We start from the raw sequence: 26241 nt of genomic DNA on the forward strand, positions 1-26241 counted from the left end.
TGAAGGTTGGAAGATGATTGTTGACATCGATAATTTTAACAGTGATTAACTTTTTGTCAGAGGAAAGTGGAGGAAGACCTTTGTCTGTGAGTTGGATAGAAAACTGAAAATACAACACCATACTGAATATGCATGTACACTAGGAACATACACTATGAAATGGGACTGAAAGATCAACATATAAATTAAAGCCTGTAAGGTTAACATAAAATGTAAGTCTGTAATGTCAACAAAATAATATAAATCTGTAAGATCAACATAATAATGTAAAACTGTAAGGTCAACATAATAATGTAAATCTGTAAGGTCAACATATAATGTAAATCAGTAAGATCAACATAATAATGTAAAACTGAAAGATCAATATAATAATATAAGTTGGTAAGATTAACATAATAATGTACATCTGTAAGATCAACGTAATATTATTAATCTGTAAGATTGACATTAATATGCAAGACGAAAGCTCATCATAGTAGTGTAAGTCTGTAAGATCAACATAATAATGTAAGTCCGTGAGATCAACATTAATGTAAGTCTATAAGATTAACATAACAGTATAAGTCTGCAAGATAAACATATTTACGTAAATCTGAAAGATCAACATAAGTGTTTTGAACAGACCAATTCTAAGTAGTTGTAAAATTTTTCCTTTATATTAATAATTTCAATTTCAATAAGAAGACTGGTTTAACCTACCTGATAACTGCTTTTCTTGTTAACATCTTGTGGAGCTTTCAGATAAAGAGAACCGTTTGTATACAAATCGAAATTATCGCGAATAGACTTTAACGGTTCCTGATATTGGCTTATGTTAAATTCCGCTTTTGCATTATTGTGTAGGTCCGTGTCATTGTCAATGTATGTAAATGCATGAAGCAAACTTCCTACAGGAAGACACTGCAAAGAATAAAATACATAACAACAACACAAAATCACGTGCATCAAAAGCATAATGTTATTTGAAAATAAAATAAAACAGAATAATTGAGTCATTTCTTCTACAGAGACACATCGGTAATTTCTAGTAGTAGTAGTAGTAGTAGTAGTAGTAGTAGTAGTAGTAGTAGTAGTAGTAGTAGTAGTAGTAGTAGTAGTAGTAGTAGTAGAAGTAGTAGTGGTGTCGGTGGTGGTAGTAGTAGTAGTAGTAGAAATAGTAGTGGTGTCGGTGGTAGTAGTAGTAGTAGTAGTAGTAGTAGTAGTAGTAGTAGTAGTAGTAGTAGTAGTAGTAGTAGTAGTAGTAGTAGTAGTAGTAGAAGTAGTAGTGGTGTCGGTGGTGGTAGTAGTAAGTAGTAGTAGTAGTAGTAGTAGTAGTAGTAGTAGTAGTAGTAGTAGTAGTAGTAGTAGTAGTAGTAGTAGTAGTAGTAGTAGTAGTAGTAGTAGTAGTAGTAGTAGTAGTAGTACTAGAAGTAGTAGTGGTGTCGGTGGTAGTAGTAGTAGTAGTAGTAGTAGTAGTAGTAGTAGTAGTAGTAGTAGTAGTAGACTACTACTACTAGTAGTAGAAGTAGTAGTAGACTACTACTACTACTACTACTAGTAGTAGTAGTAGTAGTAGTAGTAGTAGTAGTAGTAGTAGTAGTAGTAGTAGTAGTAGTAGTAGTAGTAGTAGTAGAAGTAGTAGTGGTGTCGGTAGTAGTAGTAGTAGTAGTAGTAGTAGTAGTAGTAGTAGTATAGTAGTAGTAGTAGTAGTAGTAGTAGATGATACTGCTGATGACAAATGCTACTACTAGTAGTAGTAGCATTTGTCATCAGCAGTATCATCTTCATATGATATAAGAGCACCAATACAGAAACAATTACCACCGCACATTTTCTAAGAAATATCATTTTGTGTTCAAAAGAAATATACCTCAAAAAGGGTTAGGATGTTGCCTTTAGGAATGTTATTAAAATACGGCGCATGAAGGTTTACATCCTCCACTTCAACTTGAATAGTTGTGTTCGCAGACATTTGTGGGTCTCCCAAATCATTTGCAACCACAGTTACATTGTACACGCCAACATGATCTCTTAAATCTGTTTGTGTATAAAGTTCATTTCCTGATATATTGAAGAAATTGAAATTGTCATCTTCAACGTGATAGACCAACATTGAATTGTTGGTATTTTCCTGGTCCGCATCTGTGGCAGATATCGTCAATATTGTAGTATTAATTGCAATGTTTTCTAATATGCGTATTGCGGGTTGTTGAGGAAATACTGGTGGATTGTCATTGACATCGGAAATCGAAATATGAACTGTTGTCTCGTTAGTTTTTTGAAAGGCTGCGTCTCTTGGGTTATCCTTTGCTATGACAACAATGTCATACTCAGATCGGGTTTCTCTGTCAAGCGGTGTCTGCACTATTATTTCGCCCTGAAATTGAAAATAAAAAATGTAAGCGGCCAGTTAGAAATACGATAACAAAATACTTTTAAACCAATGCCTATAAAAACAAAATTCATTTTAAAATTAAATATTTAAGTTTATAATACTTACAGTTATTTCATTAATAGAGAAATTTACACCCGATCCACTTTTGATGTAATATGTGACTTTACTGTTCATTTCCTCATCTCTATCGTATGCAGAAACTTTTAAAACTGTCTTATTAACTGTAACACTTTCGCTGATACGTCTATTATACGGTAAATTGATAAACTGTGGGGCGTTATCATTAAAATCCAAGATGTCAACGTAGACCTCTGATGTATTGTTCTTCGAAGGAACCCCATTATCACGAGCCACGATTGTAAGTATAACCGAGTCATTTTGTTCCCTATCAATTTCACGTACTTTAGAGATAATACCTGAAAAATACCGTTTAGTGAAACAATAGTTTTGCAAATTGGATTTAGTAAACATTTAATATGATAGCAATAATAGCCTCGAGTTATTTTTTTTTTAAATCAGATCCATTTTTAAAGGTTTTATTGTAAGCTAACGCAAACAATATGACGTTTCTTGTGTTTAAATTAGAAAAGGTGATTCCATGATGTGTTGTCTTTTATAGTAATTGCTTACTTTAAAGGCAATTTACATTTCTTGCTTGTTCGAAACATTTGATAAAGATGATGCAAACAATAAACATATTAAAACAAACTATATGCTTGTAGCTGATTAATTGCGAACGTGAGTTACGTGCATGAAATATTACCTGTTTTTTTGTCTATATAAAATGATGAGATTGGATGTTCACCGGGCAATAATGAGAATGTAATTGTTCTGTTGACATCCTTATCTGTTGCTTGAATCGTGCTAATTACAACTGTGCCCGTTGTAGCCTTTTCCGACACACTGGCATTATAAAGCTGTTGACTAAACTCTGGTTTATTATCGTTTACGTCTAGTAAGTTTATGCTGAGTAAAACTGAAATAGTAAATGTATGATACACAAAATATTGTTTTTATGTAACAGTAATTGTGTATTCTTCAGCAATAGAAAACTATTTTCAAAGTTGAAATTCCATGAATACGTTCTGAAAGGATGCAAGAACATAAATGCAAACCAATCCTATTGGTTGCTGTTTTGATTAATTTTACAGTTACAGTATTAATTTAATTGATACAATTAAAATGATTTTCTTTCTTTGGCTATTCACCGAATCTGTTTGCTCTATTATGATTTGTTAATGCGATGTAGGCATGTTTGTTAGAAAGCAATAAAAGTTGTTGTAAAACCTGAATCGTTTTGAGGTGCGGGATGATAAGCATTCATATCTTCCACTAAAATTGTCAGTTCAATTTTCTGCGCATACTCCCTGTCTGTTTGGTTCGTTGCTGAGACGTTGCCACGTTTATTATCTATTTCAAACCACGACTGAAAATATACATAGACCAATTTATACATTTCTTTTACAAAATCCAACTGAGGTGAACCTTTCAAACAAAATTAAACCAAGATATTGGTTTTCACTCGATTTAAAAAAAGAGTTGTACCTCTACGACAGCTGACTTTTATCACAAGAAGTCATTCTGATCATATTAATTTAAAAGACATTTATATCTAGGTCAATTAGTGAATATTAGACATGCATGTTTACCAAAATCGGAGTGCTGTTAACTTTATTGCCAGTTTCATCGAATGCATCAATACTGGAAATGTTGTAAACAAGATCACTATCTAAATCAGGATCATACGCTGTGCAATCTGTTATAAAATTGTCACTTGTTGTATTTTCTGTTACACCCGCTTTACATGATGGTTTAAGAAACTTCGGTGCCACGTCGTTAACGTCTATAATATCGATATCAACGGTACAAGTGCTATTCAGTGCAGGACTGCCTTGATCAATTGCCATTACAGTTAGCGTATAGTTATTCACTTGGTCGTAATCAAGTATTGCGTCAATCTGCACTGAAATCTTCCCAGACTTTGGGTCTATTCTGAATTTTCCGAAGGACCCAGACTCAATGAAGTAGTTTATCCCCCTATTTCTCTCCGTACCGTCGCCATCAGAAGCGTTCACATATGTAACGAATACCTCTGCAAAAAAACAATAATAAAATTCTATTAACCACAGTAATCAAACAATTGCTTGTAGACATGATGATATCAATTTAAGGCCAGTAAAATACCGATCGGCATCATAATGGATATTCTGCAACCCGATGTAAACACAACGCTAACGTTTGCTTATTTTTCGTGAATACCACAGTGGTTGTACATGTGCCTTATACAACTGCAAGACGGTTATAAGCGCTCAGCCAATGGAGTTTCTGTCAATTAACTCAAGATAAGTTTTTGATCAAACAGAAGGGGCGGATTCAGAATTAAAAATTGAACTGGCGTAACTTAGGTTGCAACCTATTTTGACTTGCGCCACTCCATCACAGGCGAAATGTAAATGACACATATTAGTGTAAGGAATCGGAGATATCAATATATGATAAATAATATCAGTAATCGGTTCATGAAACCGATCAATGATCGATTATTAAGCAATTTATTTATCTTTGGTCATCATGTTTAAGGCATACAGATACAATACATGCATCAGTGTTCCCTTACAATAATGTTTGAACATTTATTTGTATAAACTACATTATTTATTCAGAACGCACCTTTCTTTTAGTGTTTAAACGTTACTAGTACAGAAAATGAGATCACATGCTCTATTTTTGTCTTACATTTAGTATTGCATACATGTGTAAAATAAACACAGAGGAAGAGATCAGTTTCTTTTTAAAATCAGTCAGTAACAAGTACAATAAGCAGATGAATATTCTGTATGTTTAACAATAACATTTTTTTTTCTTTCAGAAAACTGAGAAAACTATTTTTTTATTTGGTAAGGAGTAAACGGTAACACGATTTATAAAGCACTTTTATACCAGAACGAAGAGAAGTATTTTAGCAGTTTAAGTACAAAACCTATAATAAGGTACCGTAGTGTCTTACTGACTTGATAAAAATATGACCAGTTAACTAAACATAGTAACACCTTCACATTTCAACGTTAACTAGCTTTATCTTGAAAAAGAAAATAAGTCGGTAGCGGTTACGTTTCTTGTTTCTATAATCGATTTTTCAAATTTCAATATCGATTGTCGCCGACGTAGGCCTTTCCGATCAATTGTCGATTATAATCGGTCATCGGCACAACTATTACTTAAATGTTTGCCCGGTGGTTTGGGGTTTCTCTTCAAATAAATTCTTAACAATTTCTTGTCTGAAAAGGTGCATTTGAGGCGCATTTCATTTATTATTTTTGTTTTCGCTATTGACATAAAAAGTAAAATTAGACTTTTTAAGGGTAGTCTTATATATAGTGGATAGTGGAAACATAACTATACTTCTGGAAGACACATTTCCAGTGTAGACATACCACGTAATAAATAACGTCTTCAATGCGTCGTCTGAAGGCATCATTTCGCTACGAAGGCAGGTTTCAAACAAGAAAATGTGTTATTTTTCTTAATTTTCTTTCTTTATTTTAAATGAAACAAAGGACAATTTACGCCGCCGTTTTATAACCTGATTAAGTTTGATAAGGTGATTCGTTTCCTCAAACATATCAACAGCCTTGTTTCCAAAATAACATTTTGAAACTGTTATTTTAGGCGGCGGTTATGTTGAAGAGTTTGTAAAAATGTTTTAAAAAACTAATTCCCAAATACACTTTTGTAATGCCCCTAAGGCGGGGCTACGTAAGCGACTTAGATTGTGCTATATTTCATTGAAATAGTGAAGAAATCTTATCCTCGTTTAAAGTCTTCATTCAAAGCAAAATATTACCTTCCGACGAAGCATTTATGACGTTATTTGAAACGTGGTATACACACATGGATTTCTTTTTTTTGGATTTAAATAAATATTTTCAAAATATGAAGACTTATACGACATTTTGACAACTTCGCTCTGTAAATGAAGTGTAATTCGTTCTTCACTTCTTATATTACAAATTAAAATGTCATTGTCTGGTTTTGTTTAAAAAATCCAAAACAAAACAGCGGCAATGAAACACTACAAAATACATTCGCATCAACATAGGTTACTTTATAGACACTTTAGAACACTTAATGTCGAGGTAACGTACCTTTTTGAAGAGTGGAACTTTCGTTTTCATGGACTGAGGCGCCATAGTGGTCTTTCTCAAATATCGGATAGAAATCATTTACATCCTGCATACAAAGTAAATAAAAAATGAAACAATTATATTGGAGTATCAAAGCATGTATTACAATATTGTTACAGTATAATTATAGAGCACCAACTACTTATAACAAGTTGTTTTTGTCTTTTTATACCATGTACTAACAGTTTGCAGCAAAACAATACTTACAGCGTACAATTAATATTGGTTTGAACAAAATGTCTTTAAACTTTGAGGCATATACAACTCCCTATAGAAAAAGACGATGCCAATAGCTTTTATTGCACTTTGTTAATGTGATAGTTAATACGAACAAACACAACCTTTAGGCTTTACAAAACTGTAAAGTTAGATTTACCTGTACAATGATCCTCACGGTCGCTTTAGAATTTAATGATGGGTTGCCATGGTCAGTTGCCTGAATGGTTAAAACAATAAGCCCAGGCTCTGTACTATTAGTAATATTCTCAAAGTCTATGGCATGATTCAGCGAGATATTCCCAGTTTGATCATTGACATTAAAATTTTTGACAAAGTTTTTGTCAGATGCTGTTAAAATGCAATATGATATATTACTATTTGACGAGTTGATTTGATCGTTGTCCTTCGCCTGAAAATGAATAATTGTACGTGTGATATATTCAAATTAATAAATTAATGTGGTACAAAGCTATTACAAATTATAAGATATAAAATGTAATATATATATTTTGTGATAAAATAACATTGCAAATGCGAGATGAATTATATTATAGATTGATGTACGAGTGTTCTTTTTTGAGAGGGTATACAATCCAAGCTTATGAACACGACCATCTTGAAAATATAGCATTACATATAGAAACTACATACTCTAACAGTGACAAATGACTTGTTAATGTATTTTTCGTCGTTTTCCACCAATGTAACATAATATGTATCCTGGAAAAACTTCGGTCTTTCGTCATTCTCATCATTCAGGTATACAATAAGCTGCGCTGTGCTCCGCCTATGACCGGAATCCTCCACTGTTAGACTCATATAGTAGGTGTCTAACAACTCGCGATTCAAAGCACTTGCAATGCAATTTGTGTATATGTGTCCATCGTCCGGGTCAATTCGAAACCTGTGTGATAGTTAAATGCTTAATAGTTGATACAAGTTTATCCCTCAAAATTTATGTTTGCTATGCATGTGTTTGTATTGATTCTGAGTAAGAGTGTCGCTTTAGATAGGACCTTTGGTTATTTTAAGGTTACTGGGCTTGTTCCTGTAGTTTGCATCGTTCTATTGAAACCAAAACCAGGATACTTACTTGTTCATTCCTCCTGCTAAGCTATAAGTTAAATTTCCATTTCCATCGTCATCCTCATCTGTCGCCTGTACCATAAGTGAAATAACATGGTTATAAATAAATATTGTATGTCATGCTTTTATGAATATGTCGGGTTAAATGTCATTGGCTAGGCGAATGTAGGAATACTGGCAGTTACATACATATGCCAGAATAAGTAATATAAGTAAAATCACAGCAGGACTAGTGGATCTAGACTGATTTGCCATACCAATCATAGGAGTAAATCAACACGAATTGGCTAGGCGAATGTAGGAATACTGGCAGTTACATACATATGCCAGAATAAGTAATATAAGTAAAATCACAGCAGGACTAGTGGATCTAGACTGATTTGCCATACCAATCATAGGAGTAAATCAACACGAATTGGCTAGGCGAATGTAGGAATACTGGCAGTTACATACATATGCCAGAATAAGTAATATAAGTAAAATCACAGCAGGACTAGTGGATCTAGACTGATTTGCTATACCAATCATAGGAGTAAATCAACACGAATTGGCTAGGCGAATGTATGAATACTGGCAGTTACATACATATGCCAGAATAAGTAATATAAGTAAAATCACAGCAGGACTAGTGGATCTAGACTGATTTGCCATACCAATCATAGGAGTAAATCTACACGAATTGGCTAGGCGAATGTAGGAATACTGGCAGTTACATACATATGCCAGAATAAGTAATATAAGTAAAATCACAGCAGGACTAGTGGATCTAGACTGATTTGCCATACCAATCATAGGAGTAAATCAACACGAATTGGCTAGGCGAATGTAGGAATACTGGCAGTTACATACATATGCCAGAATAAGTAATATAAGTAAAATCACAGCAGGACTAGTGGATCTAGACTGATTTGCCATACCAATCATAGGAGTAAATCAACACGAATTGGCTAGGCGAATGTAGGAATACTGGCAGTTACATACATATGCCAGAATAAGTAATATAAGTAAAATCACAGCAGGACTAGTGGATCTAGACTGATTTGCCATACCAATCATAGGAGTAGATCAACACGAAAGACGCAACTCAGAAGTGGCTTTTATTGTATATTTAGTATTTAGTATGATCGTAGTCACACAATCTCTTAATATATATATTTTTTTCAATAATGTTATTAAATATTATGTTTTTTAATTATTGAATTAAAAAAATGAAACGTACAACGTAATCTCACATACCGAAACGTTGCCAACCAATGTGTTGTTGCGGGAATTTTCGTTCACCCAAAATTTATAGGTCTTATTAGTGGTGAATTTGGGATCATTATCGTTCGCATCAAGTATTGTTACATTCAACCATGTTTCTACTGATCTACTGCAGTTGCGACATTCAGTGACCTTCACCTTAAAAAAAAGATAATAATGGATCTCGCGTGAACGTGAAAGAAACAATTGCATTATGGTCCCAAATTAACTTTACATATCTGGCTAGTCTTTCTTTTTATATTGGTGAAGTTCATTTACTGGTTAATAAAAAAAAGAAAACAACCTTACACTCTGTTATCTATATAAGTACAGTAAATTTTATGTTGTTCTCAAATAGCAAAACATGTAATAAGTAAATCAAAACAAATGCTTGAACAGTATAACAATGCAGAGTAGTTAAACAACTAGATAGGATACTTTTTGATATAATACAATTCAGATATAAGTATTTATTATTAATGATAAAAGATATGCAACAAAATGACCTTCCACATTGCAATTAATTCGTTCCGCACGGAAAGCTTCGTAACATTACAAAATAGGCCTTTAAGCTTTGAGAACTGTACACTACATAACAACCGTTGTCAGGAAGTATTCTTACTTCTCTTTGTATTATATTGATTAATACAGTTTATATTATTAATAACTACTCACTTTGAGATAAACCTTTTTTGTTCGTTCGTAATCAAGAAGAGTTTTATTCGCGCCTGTGGCAACTAGAAGAGTTATATTACCGTCTCCTTGGATTTCCTTGGGTATCGCATGAAAATCTGTACTATTTGCTCCGTTAGCATTTAACACTTGTACGCACATTTTTGCATTATCTCCCTACAACAGAAGCACATTTTTTTTCAAAGAAGAATAAAATATTAACTTATAAAAGCTTCGGCACACAAACACAATATAAATATAGAATAAAAACGTCACAGATAAAAATAAAATATTTTAAATCGAATAGGCGTTGAAGACAACCAGCTTCACTAAACATATATAAAACAGATGGTAAAAGCTCACATGTAAAATAATGATATCAACTTACATAATCTTTATCGATAACACGTAGATTCCTTGAAAGTGTTATAGGAATTCCTTCCGCTGAGTTTTCTGTTAGATTACCAGTTATGGCTTGGTTGGGACTGAACGTTGGAACGTTATCATCGACATCTTTTATAGTAACTGTAACTTCGGTTGTTGCGGTGATATTTCCATACTGTTTTTCATTCGAACTCTCTACCTCAGTAGTCTAGGCAAAATATGAAATTGACCTTGACAAAGCTTTGTAAGTTGAGATTTATGTTTTCAAATGTAGTGTAGTTTGGTTACGTATCAATATTAAACGGCTTGCACACACTCACTATGCCAGGTCTGTTATAGTGTTAGGGTAACCGCTATACAATAAACTTTTTCATTTTATCGAGATAATGTATACTCGCAACAAAAAATGATCTGTAAACTTTTAAGTATCATTTTCTTACAGCCTATTTAAAAAAAAGGATCGAAACAGTGGAAATGATGCAGTACATGTATTTGCCGTTTGTATTGTTTGTTCTTTATGTCACTGAAATCGGCTATTACATGACCTATCTTAAACAGACACAGAAGGCAGCTTGTCTGTAGCATCATATTCCTTGCCTACGTGTACAAATGACATCAAAACAATGTATGAACACCATAAACAACATTGCACATATTTATACATAACGATGCATGAATTCAACGAAACAATTTAGTGGTCTACATCAATGGTCACTTACAGTAATATTAAACTTGCATTCGCCATTGACTTTAGTAACTGCATCGCTCTCCCTATCTACAACTGTAGCAGTTGACACACTTCCGCTGGTCACGTTTACTTGAAACAATTGTGAGCAATTTTTGTTCAAACCTGAAATAAATAATAATATAATCATGAAATCATGAAATGGAAGTATGCAAACGCATCTAACAACAATCGAATGTTTAGAAAAATGCATTTTCTTGAGTAAGGCCATTTTGCATAATTTCTTAACCACAAATAGATATTTAAGACTCCGATTAGTGGTTTACTCATTGACAACTGAACTCTTAATTTTCAATACAAAGAGAAAGAAAAATTTGTCTTTAAGTAACTATACACCAGATTGGTACTAAAAAGTGTTTTCATTAACGAATCGCAGGACAATTATTTAATAAAATGTTTTACTCTTTGATATCATAATTGTAAAAAAAATACCAAAATGTAAAAAATCGAGTCGCAGACCGGGTTCGAACCGGGGTCGTCAAAATTGGAGGCCAATATTGTATCCACTATGCTACGAAAGCTTATCTTAAATGTTTGGAATATTTAAGATATTTCCTAACTAATATCATATGATATCATCGACTAGCAAATCACGCATAAGAATGAATTCTACTAGGTACACATACCTAGTAATCTTTTTGAATGGAAAAATACGAAAAGACTGCGAGAAATAAATTAATTGTAAACTTTGTGGTACTTCAGTTAGTAAGTATCAATGAATTGTATACATCGATACCAAGTTTATGTCGGTTTTGACAATTTACTCTTTTTTTTGTTATTTCATCATACTGTATATAACAAAAAAATCTATAACAATTTATTCTTTAGAAATGTGTCAATTGCATTTATTGTCATGTTATCCAACTGCAACCGCATAGATAATCAAATGAAGTTGACAATTTTTGAATGAATTGTTAAATAATACAATGGAATCTAACGTATTAAAAAAATGCTCTGTCCTCAGGCTTAAATAGCAAACCGGTTTTAATAATATGTTTAACCATTTGCTTCAATTGTGTAGTTAACATTATTGGAAACCCCGGGGTCACCGTCTTGGGCGTTGACTGTGAGGACATTTGAACCCTGGAAAAGAAGACAAGAAAAACAATAAAATATTCCATTGCCTTTGTCCAACGCGAAAATTTCAGCATACTAATTATGTTCACATGTGGAGAATACATTGCAAGAGCCGAATGCAAATGGAAATTGATAAAAAATCCATTTATAAAGGCTATTTTCTGACATGTACACACATAATACGTTTTGCTTTTTTGATTCTTGAAGTCAAATGAGTTGATTATTATAATACATTACAAAATGGAAATTTGTATCGACCTATATTGTGCACCTTTAACCTCGCAACATTCACTCAACGGTGTACACTCGTACCAATGCGAACAGTTATACGAGTACATGTAGATGCTATGTTCGTTGGTAAGAGGCAATTTGTTTGTATTTGGATTGTTACCCCAGGGAGTTTGTCAAAATGCATTCTAAAATATCTTTATGTCATGCATTGATTAATGATTATAATTGCAAGTTAAAACATCCGACCAACCATTACTATTCCCTCATCAATTATAGCCCTGTAAGGAATTCCTGTAAAGAAAGGGGGCGTGTCCTGCACATCTTCTACCCTTATGATAAAGTCGGCCGTTGTGCTCTTTGGTGGACTTCCTCCATCCTTTAAATTATAAACAAAGTGTTTAGAATGACATATATTTTAAGCAGAACGATTTTATTTGACAAAAAATAATGTGGATTTAAATGCAAAATCAACAGAGAAATAAGGTACAATTTTTCTGGGGAATTATATAAACGAAAATGATTCTCTCGAGTTTTGGGTTTATATTATTGATGTTGCCTTGTGTTAATTTCAGCAGACAAGAACAGATTATTTTTTGAAACTGACAGTTTATCTTTCTTTCTTTAAAGGGACTGTACTCCGTATGATGAAATAGCGAAAAAAAATGTTATAGACAAAAACTGAATGTAAACTATAATTGCAGTACACCAATATAAACACAAATAGACATTAAATATATGTGAAGGTCTGTATTTTACGTTAAATCGTTCTTTATAAAGCTGCTCATGAATAGTTATCATATTAGTTCCACATAACCGTAGCTGTAACAGTTAATTCCGCATTACCGTAGCTGTAACAGTTAATTCAACATTACCGTAGCTGTAACAGTGAACTGGTAGTAACTGTTTTTCTCATAGTCAAGTGGTTTCATTTGATCGACCATTCCGGATGTGGGATTAATCGCAAATGTCTCATTGTACTCCTTCGCGGAATTTGTGGACTTATGAAATGTAAGGGGATGTTTGTTTGTATATTGAAATATTGAAGCTTAATATAGAACATAGATATGCATGTTCTTAGATTTAAAATGTGTTTAATAATTTGCCAAATAAAAACAGTTAAATCACCATTATTATAGTATGTTTAGATAATATATATATATAACAATGTGGAATACACATGATTATACAAGTAAAGCTTCTGTATTTTAAAAATATCTATATGAGAACACTAGAATCAAGTTCGGTAGCGAAAGGTTTAAACATAAACCGACAATGGCACAGGGTAAACGCCAATGACATTGAACACAAGAACATAAAAATTCAAAAAACAAGAAAAAATAAAACAACAGCACAAAACTCCACAAACATCACAGTGCATTCATACTATATATAAATTGAAAAAAACAAACTAGGTGTGTTTATCAAAGATTGTTAGGTACCGCCTTGGAACGGTCAGTAAATTGTAAATTTACTGGGGTTTTAAACCAGTTAGCGTTCTCTCTTATCCCAACAAGCCAGAATAAAGTAAAAACCTAAAAGGTAAATCTTATCAAAGTATGCATACACTTGAGGAAACGTAATATTAATGAAACAAATAAAATAATCTAAAAGGTATTACTTTTTGGCACTGCTTTTTCATTTAATTAAATACTGAAAGTTTACCTGCGTCTTTGGCTGAAATGCGATGTACATAAATATTGGTTAGTTCAACAACGACTACATAACTGTCAAGTTTTATAATTTGGTCAAACGCAGCACACATATAAACCCATTAAAATCGCTTTGCATCGATAGTCATAATTGAAAAATATGTTAAGAAAGAGCTTAAGAAGACATTACAATTTAGTTTTATCATGGGCATGAATAAAGCTAAAGTATGTTTACATTTTTAAAAACAAATACTTCAGAAATTCCATAAGTTAAAACATATCTTTAAGTGAATTACCTGCATTGTGAATGTTATTCTCCCATTGGCATTACTGTCATAGTCAGTTGCGTTTATCTTGTAATGCCTCATTGCACTGCCTTTTATATCCTTAAATAGTACATTATTGTATTTAACATACTCCACATATTCGGACAATAATTGTTATGCCCTTATGTTAAGCCTTGGCCAATCTAACTTAAACAATTTCCTAATAAAAGCTTTACAGTTCACCCAGAGGGATCATCCTCTTTAACGCTTTCAGTCAGCCAATTAAAGGCCTACCTATGAAAGCACTTTAGTCAGTTTAGAGCCTTAGCAACATTACGTTTATATCTTGTTACATAAACTTTTTTTCATCGTTGTAGTAAGTTTAAAACATACGTTTGTGTTTGGCATTATTGAATGGCCGTGGCATCATACTTTCGTACTAAACATGAAAAGTAATGGCATATGCGTTTAGTTTTTTAAAGAGATTTGAAACTTGAAACCTATATTAGAAAAAAAATTTGGCCGAAATATGTCCACGACAAACGCTACAAGTTCCCATAATTACCTCTTTCAGATACCAAGTATAAGGTTCGTCCTTGAACACCGGGGCATTGTCATTGACATCAGTCAGGTACAGTGTGATAGAATTCGTTACAATCTGTAAATGTGAAATGAAAATATTATGAACATTGTACTGGAACTTGGAAGCGCACTTACAATACTTAGTTATAACTAAATCCCCGCCACCTCTGTCGTACAACTGGTATACAATAGATCAACGAGAGAAAATCATGCGAAATTAGTAGGACAGTCGTATGTGTGTCGTACGCAACACAGGAGTTTTGCATTTGAAATTTCTGACGAAGTACTTTGTCATAGAGTTTTGCACATGCTCATAATTCAGTATTGAACGAGTTTAAGGTCATCTTAGGCTACACTCATTCCCTACGTTAGTCCTACGTTAAACCCACGACAGTCCTGAGATGTTTCACCAACGTAGTTCCTTTCTGCGATTGTCCTTGGTGAAACATACGACTATAACTCTATCTTACGACTGTCGTGGGAACATCTTAGTTTTGGACTTCGACAGCCTTGACCAATTTTCCCAAAACACATATTTGATATGTGAACTTTAAAACGCAACTTTCTCAGTCACATTTCCCAATCATGCCTAAACCGTGTCACCAAAAAGATCGCAGGCTGTACGTGAAAGGGGCTTAACGCATAGTGAGACATTCATCAGCGTGAAAGCCCGCTTTGGAAGAGTTCAAGTTTAATTTATTTTTAAGATCGCATCATGTTTTTTGTTATTTTAAAACCTAAGACAGATATAATGATGTTTACTACGTTCTTATATTCCTGTGCAAACAATAATTCATATCTGTTACGTTACAATTCCGTTATCAAGCACTACTATAGCTTTAATATAATTATACATTATATACACGAAGTGCGTGCGAGCAGTTTTTGCATATCATACATTACACATATTGTGCTTCGCATTTTGATGGACTGGTGGTCACTTATAGTCGGCAAAAGTAACTAAAAGAAAATCTTCAATGAAAACATAAACGTAGTTTATCCGTTTTCCTTTTTTTACAAAGCACTACATGAATCATACTTATTTGTGTCGTTGATAAAGAAAAATCAATCACAAGAAAATGGAAAACAATATATAAAAAGATACGAATCATGATACTTGAAAACATTCCAGTTTTTGTGTATATAATTTATTTCGGAATAAAACGGCATGTTGGCTTATTTCATTGTTTGTTATTATAAATTTAATTATATATAATAATGAACAATGAAATAAACCAACATGCCGTTTTTTCCGAAATAAATTTGACACATTATTCTGAAAGTGTCGTCAATTATTTAATAAAACAATGGAAACTACAGGTACAGTTCATTTCTTAAACTGATATGTAACAAAAGCACTTGCTGTATTTCCATCGGCGTCATTTAGCGTGAAGCGTAAAACAATCGAACTATGTCCTCCAGTAGCCTAAAATGAAACAATATCAAAGTCCAGCATTATATGTCCTCATAAGTTTAGAAATAATGTTAAAAGGTTAAAAAAAGACAGTACTTTCTTAGAACAATAATATTTTGCAACGTACTGGTTTCTACTTCTTCCTTTGAATTCAAGAGGTCTTATTTTAAGATTTAGAAAATATTTACATTTTTTTGTTGAACTTAAAGAAGCACTATTACTCCCAAATTAGATTGACCATAGTTAATACAATTGTTTTAATTTACTAAAAGGATTGATAAATGTCGAAGACAATGGTTCTATTGAAAAATACTGCGTTTAATTTGAAATAAAGCAGTAGAAAACACGGTATTTCTACCTTATGAGAGGATAGTAGATCACAGTAAATCTTAGCATTCACCAATCATTCAATATTTTTGCATTTTCAGCTATTAAATACACGGTATTAAACATGTCATCAGTAATTAATATTTTCCATATATGCATTATTTAGTAAGTAGTCTTAGGTTTATCACTCAAAATTTATGTTTGTGATACATGTGCATGTATTGATTTTGAATAAGAGTGTCACTTTAATACATAAGCATATTTATTTATTTTTAAAATAGTACTATCTAATATTGAATAAATAAAATGCTTTACAGTGTCCCTGTCCAAGGGAATGATGTTCATGACAGTGACAATCCACCCGATATTTGATACGGATACGCTGACCAATACGAACTTTCTGGTAACAGCGTCATTAGGCTCTACCCCGATGGTTTTTCCCTCGTCTGTCACGCTAAATGTGAATAAGGTCGTGTCTGGAACATAAGCACATTTTTTGTAGAACTCGTATGGTTTACCCGTTATTCTTTGCTTGTTAATCATTTACACATATATGCGTTCATCTTAAAAGCAAATACAATTAAACCTTATATTGTAACGTACAATCTTAATAACTGAAATACAAGAACTCATTATTCATGTAGAGCATCAGTGAATTGCTCGGCTGCAATTAGTTATTAGTTTAAACTAAGCTCTAAAATATGCATTTATTTCAGAACTTTGTTATAGTAAACAACGTGGTAGACGACATCGTTGTAAACTTTTACACGTGAACAAGTTGTTGATATGTTCATATGATTAATTTAAAGTGCAGATACAACCATCGTCATAAATCTTATTAGTATCATCAATTTATTTATCATCATTATTATCAATGCAGATCACAAGTGAATCAATTAAACTTCCAGAGCGTAAACTATTTGAAAGCTAACAAGTGTGAAGTTAACAACTTTGTTAACTTTTACGAAGTCCTGAACATTCGGCCCAATATTTGATAAAATGCCAATCACGAAAATAGTGTTAGCCAGGATGCCAATTAATACAGGCAAAGTTGACAACGATCGCTTCTCATGGTTAGTTTTCTGTCATATATACCATACATATTTGTGGTTTATGGACCATAATGAGGATTTTTTTATCTTAAGTAAATGATATTTAATTTACTTGACTAAAATATTCTGGCATGAAATGGCAAGTCTAATAGTTTGGGTTTCTCAATAATTCATATTACACGTTGAAACGTTAACGCATTAAAAACGTATAGACTTTATGTTAAAAAAGTATGATTTATGTACATTTAAACAAATAGAGATATTTTAGCGCTCTTTTACTCAGGAATGTGTGGCCACGTAGCTATTAATCAAACAAAATATTATAAAGGCTCATTTATTGTAATATCTGTATAAAAATCATATGTTTTTTTTTATTTTATCATTAAAGTCAAATAAGTTAAACATCTGTATGCATTGAATATAATTTGAATTTTCTGCTTAAACCTTTATTGTGCGCCTTTAAATAATTCAGGAGCTTTAACTTTAGGTTATATAACAAGAGCTGTCACAGAGACAGCACGCTCGACTATTCCGCCGCTTTTCAGTGTAAGAATTGAAAAGTTTTGGCGAAACATGCATGGATCACTGTAAGATTAGATTTCAATGCAATACATGATGTGCTGAGATATTAACATACATGTCGTTATATGCAAACTTTTAACCAGAATTTCTCAATCTAATAATAGAGGGCCATTATACAGTTATTTAACTTGGTTATTCAAGGTGGTTAGGTGGTTGACTACCATTGTTGACCACCAACTAGGTGGGACGCCGAAGCCGACGCCATGGTGAGTAGTATAGCTCTCCTTATTCTTCGAATAGTCGACCTAAAAACGATATAATCATCACACATATAAGAGTGTTTTAACTTACTTGTTTGGTCAGTTTCATTTACTGTTACATATGACGGTGCAGAATAGCTTGGAGGCTGCCCAGATGATGCTTGACCTGTAAAGACATGGCGCAAAAAATGAATATGAATAATCAAATCTTAACCGAAAGCTAGTTGTTGAAGGAATCTGACAAACAAAGAAGCTTGCTCTCGAATTGGTCCATTTGCCATATTGTTAAATTTTGATGGCTAGTCATCCCATGTAGTTTGATTTCATTAGAAATCGTATTGTTTGTTGATTACCAATATGTTTAATAAATAATCAAAACGTCATAGTAGTGTGTATATATTCTCATTATTTGAACTGAAATAGGACATAGAATAAGGCATACTGTCTTGTATCTTCTTTTTCAGCACATGAAACCTTCTCACATATAACTAAGAGGCTGAAGAGGCATACTATTATCCTTTTGTGATCGTATACCTTAAACCAAACCGATCGTATACCTTAAACTATATCGATCGTATACCTTAAACCATACCGATCGTATATCTTAAACCATACCGATCGAATAACATAAACCATACCGATCGTAAACCATAAACCATTACGATCGTAAACTATAAACCCAACCAGTCGTATACTTAAAACCATACCGATCGTATACCTAAACCATACCGATCGTATACCTTAAACCATACCGATCGTATACCTTAAACCATACCGATCGTATACCTTAAACCATACCGATCGTAAACAATAAATTATACCGATCGTAAACCATAAACCAAACCGATGGTATACCATAAACCAAACCAATTGTACACCTTAAACCATACCGATTGTATATCATTAACCACACCGATCGTATACATTTAACCATTCTGATCGGATACCTTAAACAATATCGATGGTATACCTTAAACAAAATCGATCATATACCTCAAACAATACCGATCGTTTACCTTAAACCATACCGATTGTATGCCTAAAACAAAACCGATCGTTTACCTTAGACCATACCGATCGTAATTTAAACCATACCGATAGTATGCCTTATACCCATCCGACCGTAAACCTTGAAGCATACCGGTGGTATATCTTAAATCATAGCGATCGTATACCTTAAACCATAGCGATCATATACCAACGCCCATACCGATCGAATACCTTAAACAATACCGATCGTATGCCTTAAACCATACCGATCGTATATCTTAAATCATACCGATCGTATATCTTAAACCATAAAAATCGTAAACCATAAACCATACCGATCGTAAACCATTAACCAAACCGATTGTATACCATAAACCAAACCAATTGTATACCTTAAACCAAACCGATCGTATACCATAAACCACACCGATCGTATACATTAAACCATTCTGATCGTATACCTTAAACCATATCGATATGATTGTACACCTTAAATAAAACCGATCATATACCTTAACCCATACCGATTGTATACCTTAAACCATACCGATAGTTTGCCTCAAACCAAACCGATCGTTTACCTTAAACCATACCGATCGTAAACCGTAAACCAAACCAATTGTATAATTAAGCTATACCGATCGTAAACCTTAAACCATACCGATCGTATGCCTTAAACCATACCGAGCGTATTCCTTAGACCATATCGATCGTATACCATAAATTAAATCGATCGTATACCATAAACCATACCGATGCTATACCTTAAACATACCGATGGTATACCTTTAACCATACCGATCGTATACCTTAAATCATACAGATCGTATTCATTTAACCAAACCGATCGTATATCTTTAAAACAGTAGGTACAACAGCATAAACAAACATGCAAAGTTACATTCACACGTGTTCTATTGTATCGTTTTAAACACTGTACAATTATCCATGATTATAAACTAAAAGCAAAAAAGAAAAGATAAAAAAACAACATGCAAGTATATCACACATTTTCATTTGTATGCTTAATATTGAACTATTCAAGTATAAATAATTGCAAAACAAACATACTATTTATGACAATATTTGGATCAATGGAATACACTTTTTGTAAAATATGTTGTAGCAAAGGCTGTATTTTATTACAATCCCACAAAAGATGGAGCAGAGTTTATTCACTGCTTTCACAAAAAGAACAAAGGTTATCATCAACTAATTTCATTTTATATAGCAACGACTTTGTTGAAAGTATTCTGTGAACTATTCTTGTTTGTAACCATTGCATAAGGAATCTCTTGTGCAATAAAACACATAGCTTTATGCAACTTTCCATTTTATATTGATATTTTCATATAGTAACATTACCCACTTTTGTTGGCTAGTTGGTTTTTCAGTGTTTTTAATAAACGTGTTGTAAAGAAATCTATTGAGGTCCTGTTTTACCAATATAGGATATAAATAACAATTTATACATGGATTTTTGCAAAGAGCAATGTCAATGTCTCTTAACATAATGCTCTTTTTCTTCATATATGAATCTATTGCAGATGTAAGTCCATTGTAATGTAAAAAGTTAAATTTTTTGCCAACAATTAATTCTAAAGCACTTAGATCATACATTTTACCAAATCAAATAAGTATTTTACGTAGTGTAACCCCTTAATAAAAATGCATGCATAAATACATAGTTTTTTTATTTTAAGTCATGGTAATAGAATAATGGCATATTCAAAAATGGTTTTACAGTGCCTATACATATTTTATCTATATATAACATATATGCTTTTACAACATCCAAAATACATTTGACAATTTTTGGCATTTTGTTTTTTCACAATACATTTTACCACATTTAAACATCTTATCAACATCAAATAAACTCTTCATCACTTTAAAACATTTACTTTCATTATGTACAATATAAATTTTAAGCCATTTTACTTTTAAACTATACATATAACTCGCTACATCTATCAGTGTAATACCACCTTCTGTAAAATCTTTCACAAATACGGTACTTTTTATCTTAGGTTGTCCATCCCATACAAACTGACGGAGAATAAATCATTGAGTTGTTTCATAAAAGCATTTGATGGATTAGGTAAGGTAATAAATAAGTGTGTAAACAGTGGTAATGAAATTGTCTTTACGACAGTTAGTCTCCGTCTAGGTGTTAATTTTCTTCTTTTTCAATATCCAATGCTTTTCTTCACTTTCAACAGTTTCTCATCAAAATTTAGCTCACACATTTTGTTAAGATGTACATCAAAATGTACACCAAGTAGTTTAAATCTAGTATCCCCCATGACAATTTATAATTTGTTTTAATAGATCTGGCAGAATATTTTTGTGTTCCAATCCAAACCAACTTTGTCTTATCAAAATTTCTTTTAGAACTGAAAATTGTGAAAATCTATATGACTCCTCTATGACCGTTTTCACCGTTTTCTCTATACCATCTTGTAATAAAGTTGTATCGTCCGCAAATAATGAAATATTGTATTCCTCTCCATCAATATATATTCACAGTATCTCATCTTTATAGAAAGGACTTCTGCACATAAAATATATAAATATGGAGATCTCCCTGTCGACAACCTCTACCTATCTAAAAAACTGACAAGTTTGAACAGCAACTTCAGTATTTTATTGAAACATTTTAATCCAACTTTTAAAAGAATCACCAAACTTAAAAAATGCTTAAGTTTTCTCAATAAAATTAAAAGACATAGAATCAAACGCCTCTTCAAAGTCACTCAGAATAATGAGTCCAGGAATTTTCTTATCATCACACAATTTCATTACAACATACAATAACCCAGTATTTTCACTTATATTCCGAACTTTAACAAATCCTGTTTGGTCTTTGGATACTAAAACATCTAATACATTTTTCAATCTATTTGCTATCCTACCTGAAGCTATCTTATAAATGACGTTAAGCAAAGTAATAGGCCTCCAATTGTTCAAGAATTGTTTAGGTTTATTTTCCTTTATAATACACACAATCGTACCTAACTTTATATTTCTAGAAAACGAATTACACTTAAAGGCATGGTTTATTGCTCTTACAACAAAATTGCCAATACTTTTCAAAAACATTTTGTAAAAAAATATTGTAAATCCATCGCTTCCCGGACTTTTATCATTTTTCATAAGTTTTAAGAATTTGATACTTCATCATATGTCAGAAAACCCTCTAAGGAGTCACTCTGATGTTTATTAATACATTGTAAACACATTTATCTAATTCTTCTTGTAGATCAAGATCAACAGATTCCCTTCCACTGTAAAGATTTTCATAAAATTTGTAAGACTCTCAGAATTTCATCTTGTTTATAAATAAAAGAACCTTCATCTTTTTCAATAAAGGGTATGTGTTTATCAGCAATAGTTTTCTTTATTAAATTGAAAAAATATGAGGTAGCCTTTTCGCAATTAGCGATCCAGTCTGCTTTATATCTAATTACAAAGTCCTTAAGCTTATTGCTTCTTAATTTATTTAACTCAGTCTCTAGAATTAATAACTTTTTTTATTTTCTTCCGTCATTTTACTTTGAAATTTAAAACTATCATTTAGCAATATTTCTTCTTCTTGATTTCTTTTTTTTAGACTTGTAACTAGCAAATGATATAGTTTTAACTCTAATTTCCATAAGCAAAGTTTCTAAAAATATTTCATCGATAATTACAAACTGTATTTCTGACCTATCGATTTCTACCACAGCGCCCGATCGTACAACTTAAACCATTGCGATCGTATACCTTAAACTATACAGACCGTATACCTTAAACCATACCGATCGTATACCTTAAACCATACAGATCGTATAACTTAAACCATACAGATCGTATAACTTAAACCATTGCGATCGTACACCTTAAACTATACCGATCGTATACCTTAAACCATACAGATCGTATACCTTAAACCATACAGATCGTATAACTTAAACCATTGCGATCGTACACCTTAAACTATACCGATCGTATACCTTAAACCATACAGATCGAACAACTTAAACCATTGCGATCGTACACCGTAAATCAAACCGATCGTTAACCTTAAACCATACCGATCATGTACCTAAAACCATACAGATCGTATACCATAAACATTGCCGATCGTATACATGAAAAAAAAACAAGATGCACCGAAAGTTAATTTAATTCAAAAATTGAATATTCATAGTCTTTATTTCAATGAGGTATGATGTGTCGAGATTACATACGCCTAATTTCTACCGTATTACTTAAAATTCAAATGCAAAATTCACTATATAATTGTAAGAATAATTTTTGTTTATTATAAATTTAAAGCTGCACTCTCACAGATATACCGTTTTAACAACTTTTTTTTATTTTTTGTCTTGGAAAGAGCAAATTTTTGAGTAAATATCTGTAAACCAATGATACACGATGGCTGACAAAAGATCGCAGTTTTTCATATTTCCGTTCGAAAATTAATGTTTTAAGAAAAATGCATAAAACATCATTTTTTTGAACTTATGAATTAAAAAAATCTGCGATCTGATTTTTTGTCAGCAGTCTTTTTTAACTGGTGTCCATGGATTGTCGCAAAAATGGCTCGTTCCAAGACAAAAAATAAAAAAGTTGTCAAAACGTTCAATCTGTGAGAGTGCAGCTTTAACAAACCTGACCAGAATTTACTTTTGTATGACATGTACTATTAATACTCACCATTCGCTAGAATATGTGTATTATATTGGAAGAATTTTAGCCATACTTGTATTTCATAGTTTTTCTGACAACAAAAGAATCATAGTACGTAGTAAATCATCAGGTTACTGAAATGAAAACTTAGTTCTGGTTTCAACAATTATGATATAGTCAATCGCATATACAGTACGAGTTTGCTTCATGGTTCAAACTTCTTATTTACTAAGATTGATGGCGGGACGACAAAAAGAAAGTGGCAAGAGTGACCAACTGTCAAATTATGAAAGCATGTATCCCGATAGGCTTATCAGTAACCATTTAAGTGTTAGGCGACCTTTATCAATGGAGCAAAACATTTATGACAAAGAAATGAATTTCTCCGATTTTTAAATGTGACAGAACTGAGACCTGTGGAGGTATTTGGCATAGTAAGAAGATTCCAATTCAAAATTAAAAAAAAACAAACAACAACAATATACTGTTTAAATTATAATAAAAATAACACTGATTGCCTTTGATATCTTGCCTTTTTTTAAATATGTTACTTTTTCCTCCACAGGACTAATTTTCGCTAACGTCGTCATCTATTTTACAAACCATTTTTACATTCGCAAATTTACGGGTTAAAATCGAACGCATATGTTTTGTAATTAATTATTTGAGATCATTTGAAACAGAAATGTATATTGCTACATTTGTGTCATAATTGTAAAAGAACATAATATTTTTCGCATAAGATATATCATCAATAAATTTCTGTGAATTAGTGTTCTATGGCATAAGGTACGATGCCGGATATTTCAATCTGTATATTTCTAGCACACCGGTTAGGCATTTCCGGTGGCTTCAGCCGTGTTGGAAACTCTATCTGGCACCCGCAAGGCTAGCTGAATAACGCGCTGTGACGCAACATGTTTTATTTCTTTTATAATGCATTATTATGAAATTTCAATAGATGATTTTCATAAACATTAACATTACAAAAATGTAGCTTCAAAACAGAATACATTCAAAAGACATTATATTGAAGGAACTTCTTGACGTATGCAGTGAATAAACAATACTGCGCGTCATGACGTCAGTAAACATCATCACGCATTTTTCTATTAAATGTACAAAAATCCTTTTTCTATGTCTTTTTTCACCGAAAAAGAAATTTAAGGTATGCTAGAAAAGTATTAAGTATGTGTGTCCGGTCCGGATAGAAAATCTTACCCTCGTTACCTGGCAACGCAGGTGCCCTCGGGTTAGAATTATCTATCCGAACCGGAAACACATGACATATATTATCAATCTTGTTACAACTAAAATATTTGTCGCATAACAAATATGTTAAGTAATTATCTGTAATATATATATAAATATTTATCGGGTCGGCTGTTTTTATCAACATGAACACTGTTATCATGTTGTCTCAAATATTCGCTTTTGACAAACGATAACGTACATATTTATCATCATGAAAAATTGAAATCAAAAGCAAGCACTAAACTACGAGTTATTGTAATGATTGTTTGTCTTTAAGGTTCGAAACATTTTTTACTCTACCAGGGCAGTAATAAAATCTCTGCAAATCAATGTGTTGGGTATCTATGCTATGCATGACCTCTACACCCGAAGTGTGATTTCTCATAAGCTTGCAACTTAAAACACGTAAACAGAAAGCCATTGGTATTGACACCAACGCCTCCAAATGTTATCCATCTATCTTCAAATGAGCTCATTATTCATTACTTTACATCGCCATTAACTTCAGGAATAAAGCGGGAACCGTCTTCAGCAACCATGTCCTTGTGGTACATTTCCACAAGAGCTTGACTAACATCGCTTTCGAATTTATTCTTTTTTCTTTCTATTTTTAGTTGAACAGCGGTATTGATTGCAACATACATCAACGCGCAATCTAAAAATACATCTATACATATCACGTCATTTAAACTAAAGTAACTAACTAGATTGTCTGTTAAGCGCAATTGTTTCACACCGGATAGAAAATCCGAGCCTCGTTACCTAGCAACGCAGGTGCTCTCGGGTTAGATTTTTCGATCCGGACCAGAAACACATGACATATATTATTAATATTGTTCCAACTAAAGTATTTGTCGCATAACATGTATGATAGATAATTATCTGTAAAATATTTACCGGGTCGGCTGTTTTTTTATCACATGAGCACTGTTATCTCGTTGTTTCAAATATTCGTTTTTGACAACCGATAACGTACATATATATCATCATGAAAAACTTGAAATCAAAAGCAAGCACTAAACTACGAGTTATTGTAA

The 26241-nt window shown here is 32.5% G+C and overlaps 1 protein-coding gene across 1 annotated transcript; it reads right to left on the bottom strand.

Moving 5' to 3' along the window:
• Positions 1-1834: 1834 nt before the first annotated feature.
• On the bottom strand, positions 1835-25758 carry LOC128204879 (cadherin-23-like). The gene is made up of 20 exons (XM_052906285.1): positions 25691-25758; positions 25172-25260; positions 18378-18452; positions 16768-16928; positions 14695-14787; positions 14160-14249; positions 13087-13212; positions 12465-12590; positions 11908-11989; positions 10881-11011; positions 9781-9954; positions 7871-7935; positions 7429-7681; positions 6935-7186; positions 6520-6604; positions 4024-4466; positions 3662-3800; positions 3138-3350; positions 2480-2790; positions 1835-2356 (listed from the first exon to the last, which is right to left on the bottom strand). The coding sequence occupies exons 1-20, from the start codon at positions 25756-25758 to the stop codon at positions 1835-1837; spliced, it is 3498 nt and encodes a 1165-aa protein (XP_052762245.1).
• Between the last annotated feature and the right edge of the window lie 483 nt (positions 25759-26241).

The sequence above is a fragment of the Mya arenaria genome, chromosome 2 (assembly GCF_026914265.1).
Source record: "Mya arenaria isolate MELC-2E11 chromosome 2, ASM2691426v1".
Lineage (NCBI taxonomy): Eukaryota > Metazoa > Mollusca > Bivalvia > Myida > Myidae > Mya > Mya arenaria.